Source organism: Salvelinus alpinus, chromosome 27, assembly GCF_045679555.1.
Source record: "Salvelinus alpinus chromosome 27, SLU_Salpinus.1, whole genome shotgun sequence".
NCBI classification, from domain to species: Eukaryota; Metazoa; Chordata; class Actinopteri; order Salmoniformes; family Salmonidae; genus Salvelinus; species Salvelinus alpinus.
In genome coordinates, this window is record NC_092112.1 from 30543968 (window position 1) to 30554079 (window position 10112).

At 41.1% G+C, this 10112-nt stretch overlaps 1 protein-coding gene across 1 annotated transcript; it reads left to right on the top strand.

Moving 5' to 3' along the window:
- The first annotated feature begins 6784 nt into the window (after positions 1-6784).
- Positions 6785-9544, top strand: LOC139556348 (UI-like). Its single transcript, XM_071370213.1, has 2 exons — positions 6785-7252; positions 7680-9544. Exon 2 carries the CDS (start codon positions 7709-7711, stop codon positions 8201-8203), a length of 495 nt encoding a protein of 164 aa, XP_071226314.1. The 5' UTR covers positions 6785-7252; positions 7680-7708; the 3' UTR covers positions 8204-9544.
- Positions 9545-10112: the final 568 nt, after the last annotated feature.

Below are 10112 nucleotides of genomic sequence, written 5' to 3' on the forward strand. Positions count from 1 at the left end.
GAATGGGAGAAACTCCCCAAATACAGGTGTGCCAAGCTTGTAGCGTCATACCCAAGAAGACTCAAGGCTGTAATCGCTGCCAAAGGTGCTTCAACACAGTACTGAGTTACGGGTCTGAGTACTTAAGTAAATGTGATATATATATACAGTGGGGAGAACAAGTATTTGATACACTGACAATTTTGCAGGTTTTCCTACTTACAAAGCATGTAGAGGTCTGTAATTTTTATCATAGGTACACTTCAACTGTGAGAGACGGAATCTAAAACAAAAATCCAGAAAATCACATTGTATGATTTTTAAGTAATTAATTTGCATTTTATTGCATGACATAAGTATTTGATACATCAGAAAAGCAGAACTGAATATTTGGTACAGAAACCTTAGTTTGCAATTACAGAGATCATACGTTTCCTGTAGTTCTTGACCAGGTTTGCACACACTGCAGCAGGGATTTTGGCCCACTCCTCCATACAGACCTTCTCCAGATCCTTCAGGTTTCGGGGCTGTCGCTGGGCAATACGGACTTTCGGCTCCCTCCAAAGATTTTCTATTGGGTTCAGGTCTGGAGACTGGCTAGGCCACTCCAGGACCTTGAGATGCTTCTTACGGAGCCACTCCTTAGTTGCCCTGGCTGTGTGTTTCGGGTCGTTGTCATGCTGGAAGACCCAGCCACGACCCATCTTCAATGCTCTTACTGAGGGAAGGAGGTTGTTGGTCAAGATCTCGCGATACATGGCCCCATCCATCCTCCCTTCAATACGGTGCAGTCGTCCTGTCCCCTTTGCAGAAAAGCATCCCCAAAGAATGATGTTTCCACCTCCATGCTTCACAGTTGGGATGGTGTTCTTGGGGTTGTACTCATCCTTCTATTCCTCCAAACACGGCGAGTGGAGTTTAGAGCAAAAAGCTCTATTTTTGTCTCATCAGACCACATGACCTTCTCCCATTCCTCCTCTGGATCATCCAGATGGTCATTGGCAAACTTCAGACGGGCCTGGACATGCGCTGGCTTGAGCAGGGGGACCTTGCGTGCGCTGCAGGATTTTAATCCATGACGGCGTAGTGTGTTACTAATGGTTTTCTTTGAGACTGTGGTCCCAGCTCTCTTCAGGTCATTGACCAGGTCCTGCCGTGTAGTTCTGGGCTGATCCCTCACATTCCTCATGATCATTGATGCCCCACGAGGTGAGATCTTGCATGGAGCCCCAGACCGAGGGTGATTGACCGTCATCTTGAACTTCTTCCATTTTCTAATAATTGTGCCAACAGTTGTTGCCTTCTCACCAAGCTGCTTGGCTATTGTCCTGTAGCCCATCCCAGCCTTGTACAGGTCTACAATTTATCCCTGATGTCCTTACACAGCTCTCTGGTCTTGGCCATTGTGGAGAGGTTGGAGTCTGTTTGATTGAGTGTGTGGACAGGTGTCTTTTATACAGGTAACGAGTTCAAACAGGTGCAGTTAATACAGGTAATGAGTGGAGAACAGGAGGGCTTCTTAAAGAAAAACTAACAGGTCTGTGAGAGCCGGAATTCTTACTGGTTGGTAGGTGATCAAATACTTATGTCATGCAATAAAATGCAAATTAATTACTTAAAAATCATACAATGTGATTTTCTGGATTTTTGTTTTAGATTCCGTCTCTCACAGTTGAAGTGTACCTATGATAAAAATGACAGACCTCTACATGCTTTGTAAGTAGGAAAACCTGCAAAATCGGCAGTGTATCAAATACTTGTTCTCCCCACTGTATATATTTTTTTTATATTAGCAAAAATTTCTAAACCCCTGTTTTTGCGTTGTCATTATGGGGTATTGTGTGTAGATTGATGAGGAGGGGAAAACAATATCAATTTTAGATTAAGGATGTAATATAACAAAATGTGGAAAAAGTCAAGGTGTCACACCCTGATCAGTTTCACCTGTCCTCGTTATTGTCTCCACCCCCTCCTGGTGTCGCTTGTTTTCCCCAGTATATTTATCCCTGTGTTTCCAACCAGTGTGTTTTTCCTGTACTCCTTTTGCTATTCTCTTTTTGCTAGTCTTCCTGGTTTTGACCCCTGCCTGACTCTGGACTACTTTCCAGCCTGCCTGATCATCATGCCTGCCCTGACCTTTATTCTGCCTGCCCTTCGGTACCTTTTGGACTCTGAACTGGTTTTGACCCTTTTGCCTGTCCACGACCATTCTCTTGCCTTACCCTATTGGATTAATAAATATTGTAAGACTCCAACCATCTGTCTCCTGTGTCTGCATCTGGGTCTCGCCTTGTGTCACAAGGGGTCTGAATACTTTCCGAATGCACTGTATATGTTAGTATTAATACATTAAAAAGTTGATAGTCAGTCAGAGTGGAGTTGACACATGCATACAATGACTTACTCTGCTGTTAAACAGTACTCATCCAGATAATATTGAGATGTCTGGATGTGTTCTCATTTCAAATGATGACATTACCAGTAATATACTTTTATGTTATTATTTAGTATTATGCTTAAATTGTATAAACTATACTTTTAAACTGTACATGGAATTTCAATATTAAAGACATATTTGCCTGTTCTTTTATATCTAACTTCTGTTTCAAAGATGACGTCATGGGTGGCTTTGCTCCAACTTTGCACCGTTGTTGTTTGGGATAGTTGGGAAATGCTGCTTTGTCTGTCAACAAAATTCTGTCTGCAAACTTCTCCCAACCAAAAAAAGTGTGTTAGAGAATTGTTTGAACCAAACAAACAAATCCATTAGCCTATTTCTGTAAAGAGGAATATTTTCTTCAACAAACTATGTATCGACTACATGGGGGGGTGCCTTTGTTTTTCAATGCATAGTCATTATATTCAGTCAGGTGTGAAAGTAGATTTAATTTCTTACCGGTACTGGACACCCAGTACCGGTTTGTAATGCTACAAATTTACAGGGTAGCCTATTCTGCTGACATAGACAAACAGATTAATAAAAACGATGTTGCGGGAGACACAAATAGAATATGACATCCATCTAAGCTGGAGGAGGAAATTATTGTCCAAAAACAAACAAAAGTGCCACTGACCCAATAATAAAGACAGTGAATATGCACCTCACCGGGGATATGGCCGATGTTCTCTGCTAGTGCCAATTAAGTTACTGTTCCCTCAATTAAGGTTTGCTAACTAAAATAAAGATTGGAGCTTTTTCATTGTCATCTCTTTACACTCAGTGGTGATTTTAGCATGTAAATCTTTGTGGGGCAAAAAAAAAAAAAAAGTGGGATGCATGCCAAAAAAGCCACTACACAACACAACACTAAACAATACATTAATTGCACTATAACGGTGACAAACGGTGCCCAGAAACTGTTAGGGCCTACATAAAGCTGCCCCAACAGCAGTGCCAACATCTTACCACTGCTAAACCTGGCTATCAGCGGAAGCTTGTCTGGCAGCGAAACAGTTCATTCAGCTTGCCTTTTAAAAAAACATAGCTGATATGGCTGACTTGCTTAAACAAATGTGGTTTCTAATGAAAATTGAGATGTACAAACTATGGCATAAGGGGACGACAAGCGGATGAGAGGCAATCCGTAATTTCGATTGAGACATTAATGAGCGAGCTAGGACGAACATAGTCAATATAACTATTTCTTTAGCACTTTTGAAATGTACAGCGACAGAATTCAGAACATGGGCCGTTCTTACAGTGTTCTCCCTGTACACCAGGTCAGAACTGTAGGATAAATAAAGGTGGCATATAAGCAGACAATGAAAGCTCTTAAAAAATGTGATGATTACATTTCTCTAAAACAGGTTATAAGCTACATGTGCACCACCAAGTAAGAACAGTAGGTGAAATGAAGAGGGGTAACTAGACAAAATTATTAGGGTGAGGCACATGGGCTACTAACAGCTTACTACACAACATACACATAGTATTACTTTCTTAGCTACAGTACACAAATCTCCCTGGCATATTACATAATTTATGCAGCAGCATACAAGACATTTTTGGATTCACCTTGTTGTGCTGTGCTCACTTGAACAGGAAGGTGGCACGGCGGTCCTTCGTGGGCAAATTTTGTCATCAAAGTCTGGAATGCAGTGGATTTAGGGTGCTTTCAAGACAACTGTGAACTTGCAAAAAAACAAGGTAGAATCATGATGACGTCATTGATCTTCAGGTCGTAGCTCTAGAAAGAGACCCGAGTTCCCGACTTACAATTCCGTATTTCCCAGTCACTGATTCCTTCCAAACACCTCATTGTTGAATTTACGATTTCCAACTTGTTGTCCAATGTTTATGTCCAATGGCCGATGAGCACCGATACGTTTTATCTATAATTTCTCTTCATTATTTCCCTTCATATGACAAGGATTAAAAAGGATTTGCCAGTAGATTGTCGACTTCATTCATGACAGCTAGCTAAGATTTTTTAAGTATGATGTTGACATGATCAATCCAATCAAAGCTACTGTTGATATAACGTGATTTGACGTAATTTTATCTGTGGCCAATGACCTTGAGCCTTCTGGATGGGCACTTCTAATGTAACTCTATGGCAGCACCCAAGAGGCTTGAATTTTCACCCTTAGACTTGGCGGTGACGTACTGTCCCCACAAGTGACAGAACACTGAGCTAATCATGGCGCAACTAGAGAACATTGCCAACAGCTATGTTCTGTATTTTCCGCTGGCTGCCCCACCACCACAGAAAGCACTGAGCTAGGCTGAAACACCTGCATTTTGGAGCTGCCTTACTCAGAATGCAAAAAAGAGACCATGTGGCTTTATTAACTCAATTATTATAATATTTTTTACATTGTTTGCAAATTGATATGTGACACGTATAAATGCCAAAATAACATGCAAAACAGGTAAGCCCCCCCCCCCCCAATGAATAACAAGTAAGCCTCACCTGCCCTGAATGACGGGTCGCCACTGTTTACAGCAATAGCCATTTGCTTTCCAAGCAGTTTTTTTAAATACTGCGATATGCCTGGCTGGGTATTTTCACTGACAGTTGTAATTTAACAATAATCTATTTGGTATTTGCATCGCGCGCTACCCAAATTGTGGGCCCTTCTGACAGTAGGCTATGCGATTTAAACAATCCACAGCTTTTTTAAAGAAGCTAATGATGCTCTGTGGCCAAATCATGCTTTCTGTTGTAGTAGCCTATTTTGAATGATTGTATTTATTTCTGTATAGACAAGAGTAAGCTAATTAGGCTATATAATTGTGGCAATTTAATTCAATTTACTTTAGGGAAACCTTAGCTTCACATGGCCTTATGGAGACGCCGCCTCTACCTTTTAAAGTGGCATTAACACAACCAGTCATGACGTTTTCATCTGACTGTCAAACAATCACTTAACAAAGCCGCTCCTGTAGGCTACTCGCGCACATTCCTTCACTCGAAATGATTTTACCATCCAAACCTCAGCAGTGAACTGTGCACCCGAAATTTGATGAATGGAAAGAGACATCAGTTACAAAACACTTACGTGTAGTGTAATGAAATTCTGCGATTGTCATTAGGCCTACACTTGTAGCCTGAATTGATGCATCCACTGTTATCCACGCGCGCCTCGGTCTCGGCCACTCATCTCCGCCTTGACAAAATGTAAGCGTTCTCCTCAAACCACAACTCAATTTGGAGCGTATACCACCCGGTTTCCAGTCAATTCACTAATGTTTCATGCGGCTGACGTGCAGTAATGTTAAATAATGGACCAATGTCCTTTAGTTTTTTGGGCATGTTGTACTCATTGTGATAGGCTCACGTTTCACCAGTACAGTATACCCCCACAATTTATTTTACCTGGACGCAGTACAAAGGTATGTCTATTGGTATGTTATGCAGATCACATGTACCATCCTCCTATCTTACCTCTTCAATGAAAATCCCATAGGCCTCTACATTATAGACAAGGTATGTGTATGAAAACCATCATCAAAACAGTTTTTTTTTTCATTTACATTTTCCACGAAAACCAAGGTATGAATACTGTCGTGTGCATGTTTTGTTAAACATCTGTATAATTACTTTTTTAGGGATTCACAGACTTCACTCTCGCTACACCTCTGATGAATATAACAGGAAACCTGTTCTATCACCGTGCACTGCAAAATCATTCTGGCTATCGATACGGAGAACATCAACACATTAACATCAACATGCTAGAGGATATACCAATTGGACTTGGGGCTCTGCTGGGAGTTTACCTCAAATTTAGATTTTTTAATTCTGCTTTGCCACTAAAATCATAATAAACACTGACAACTAAAATGTTGTGTTATTGTTGTGCATATTATTAATAATAATAATAGGGGGGGTAGTTCAGATATTAACCCCAAAAGGTTATTCAAAAGGTTATTCGAGGATCCATTTAAAGGGGTTCTTTGTAGAACTCATAGGGGTTCCCCCACAGTTTCAATTTGAAGAACTCCTAAAGGATACTCCAGGAACCTTTTATTTCTAAAGTGTACCGGACCGTACCGCCTTACTTTCACCCCTGTATTGAGTGCAATATATACATCTTGCGGGTTTTATCAGCTAAATATGACTATTTTATATTTGATGTCGTTTTAATTAAGAATCCACTTGCATCCCGTGCATTACAAGCGGAAACCTTTTCAGCACCATGGACAGGTTTCTCTGCGCCCTCTGCACGTTTCCCCACTGTGCGCTTCTGCTCTGCCTCGCCAAGATGTTAAACCATGCATAAAGGCATCACGACAACAGCTCATCGTTTCTAGACTACTTTATTCAGAGACCAGATTCATAGTAGCATTGTGCAGATTTACACCTTAACGAATCACTTAGTTTTAACGTCCACAATAGTTTTGTTTTTAGTAAGTAAATGTTGTGTTTTTTTTGCGGTGTTCTATCATTCCAGTTTCACTAGAGGCATAGCAACACCTTGTGAAACAATAACTGGTTTTGCCTTGTGGACTTAATTAGGGCTAATGTGACAGGTTGAGGTAGATCACTCAAGAGTTGAATATCAGACACTGTCATGCCTTTTCTATCCAGTAGACCTTGGTCAACAGCATCAGCTGTGAGCTGTCCTCCAAAACACTTGCCTTCACTTAAAACGGAGTCGCCTCATTTACAAGCAGTTTATGCACTTGCACTGACGTCAATGGAGCTATCTTGGATGTATATAACAGTTCAGACAGAGGCGGTCTACTACAATCGCCATTTAGCGGGACTTTTCGTACCGGGTTCTCCATTGACACTTTTCTAGACTTTCAGCACCAGGAGGCAATCAAGTAAGTGGTTCATTTCGCTTTCTTTTGTTGCACATTTTTAGTTTGAGGTGCTGAGAGCTCTGGTGCTGAGTTGAGAATATCAAGGACACAGGAATTAGTTGGTAATTTTTGTATCATGAAAACAATGATTAGGTTAATGTATTTATTTACAAAGCTAAAGAAACCTGTGCTTGCTTGTTTCAGTAACGATTTATGTATATTGTGTGCCAATTAACCTCGTCTATAATCTACTTTGTGTTTTGCAAGTTTCAATAGGCTACAATAGCCTACTGTTGTTTATTACGGTTTAAGTTTGTCTTTAAGCATTTAGTAAGAATGAGCCTATTTCTATTTGCGTTAGACACAATAGCCACATAAGTGCAATTTGAAGTTTTAAAATTGAGTTCAGTGCTTGTTCCTAATATTTTTACACCTCTCTCCATAACAGGGCACCGTTTTGTTCGTCTGTTCAGCACTATGAAGCCTGTCCCCCTGGTCCTGCTCCTTGCCACTGTTCTCCTCACCTCTCACATCCCCCCAAGTGTTAGTCGACCACAGGACCTGGCCATGTTCGACGGCCACGGCTACAAGAGTCAGCTGGACGAGGTGTTCCAGAAGGCTGGCGACGCAGTTTCCTACCTTATCAAAGAAAATATACTGCGTTATTTGCAGAGAAATCCCCGGTTGCAAACAGGTTTCCCGCCACAGTTTCCCTTTGAGGTGACGCCCCTGGGCTCGAGGGGTCTTGGTCACCTGGCGCGCAGTTTGCCGCCCTTTGAGCAGCAGCGCGCGCCTGGGGAGGTTAACAGCCTGGAAGACTTCGTGGAGTTGACCAAGAGAAACGATGACCCGCCGATCTCCATCGACCTCACTTTCCACCTGCTGAGAAATATGATCGAAATGGCGCGGATCGAGAGCCAGAAGGAGCAAGCAGAGTTGAACCGCAAGTATCTAGATGAAGTTGGAAAGTGATACCAAGTGTAATCTACAAGGGAGAAAATATCTCAAGTAAAAAAAAAAGCCCCTGGCACTCTCCCACGATATAGTTTCGATTTTTCTTTGCATTTAACCTTTGGTTTCTCTGTCATTCCTCAACCTGTGCGTAAAAGGAACTTACCCACCTATCCAAAAAGCCTTTCAAAATCAACGGACTACCAGTCTACCAAGACCCCAGCTACAGTGTACTCATAGTGGACGACTGGAATACTATTCTTTGAGATATGGAATAGTGTGTGAATACTTCGCATTTCACACCTCTATTCTCACCTTTGGATGTCCGGAACATTGTAGTAGGCCTACAACAACAATATTGTCAGAATCAAATCGGGTTATAAGTTGCCCTAATGTGGAATAAGTGCAACATGTTTATTAGTCAAAATAGGGACCAAACTAAGATTTGATGTCAACAGTAGCATAAATGGTTACTACAAAGTTAATAACAATGACAGATACTAATCATTACACTGAAGTTTCCAGCAATAAATATCAAAATGTTGACAAACGCTATAGCCCTATAACACATTACCAAAGGAAAATGATGCTGTGTAAATTGATATTGGCTATCCTCTTATGATCTTTAAATGTCAGTTGTTTGATGGCAGGTAGCCGAGTGGTTAAGAGGTCACTGGTTTGAATCCCTGAGCCGACTAGGTGAAAAATCTGTTGATGTGCCCTTGAGCAAGGCACTTAACCCTAATTGCTCCTGTAAGTCGCTCAGGATAAGAGAGTCTGCTAAATGACTAAACTGTAAAATGTTGATTATAACTATATTTACATTATGCCACATATTTTGTTTATGGTGATTATCAATTTGCCCTTGTTTCGTTAGCTCACTTGGCAGACAGCCATCCAGCCAGCATCCCAAGGGGTGCACATTTCTGTTTTTGCCCTGCACTACAAAGCTGATTCAAATGATCAAAGCTTGATGATGAGTTAATTATTTAAATCAGCTGTGTAGTGTTAGGGCAAAAACCAAAACGTGCAACCCTTGGGGTCCTCAGGACCAACTTTGGGAAATGCTGAAGTATGGGGTCTGCCAGTGCCCAAGCTTATTTGTGATACAACTAATATCCAATTTTATCTGGTACTAGGTGAACATATCCTACACTTTACCCCCCCCCCCCCCACTGTTCTTATTATATGTTAGTCTGAGTGAACTGTCCACTGTAGTACAGCATGCTTACCTTAAAGAACAAAAAAATTAAATGCTTAATTTTATGTTGACTGCTTTGTCAAACCCTAATCATCTGGACATATCTTATGATCCCATGGTTTAGCAGTAAAGAAAAGCTTTTTTGCCATTTATATTTTGTAATAAAAAAGTTCTGAAAAAAATGATATTGACTCTGTCATAGTTTCTTACAGTAGTGAATGTAGTAAAGGAAAATATTCTGCTGACTTGTAAGACGTTATAGTCACGTCCTCTCTGACTACCAAAATAGTTTATTCCTACGTCTGTAAACAGATGCTGCTGAGGTTTCTCTTGCCCATTCAAATACAAAACCTGAGTAGTAAACTCTGGCTGAACACTCATTGCAAAACCTCTATGGCCTAACATTCATTGCAGTCTTCGCCTTTAACTCTCATTAAACAGTTAACTTTACAGCAGTTGCCTGTCTTCTTTTTAAATGCATAACTTGGAAGCCTACATAATAGTGTAATGGTTGCTGCGAACTTGTGAGAGCTGTAAAAATGGCCCCCGACATGGTGTTTCTACTATACGGCTCAGCTCTGTCAGACAGCTGTCAGACTGTCAGTATGGTGGAATTCTGCTGCCTTGTTCCTCATTGTGTTAACACCATAAAGATACATTCAATTACTGATCCCTATGAAATCAAAGCAGCAGCCGTAGCTCTGGGTCAGGGTTGGTAGCGCAAACATT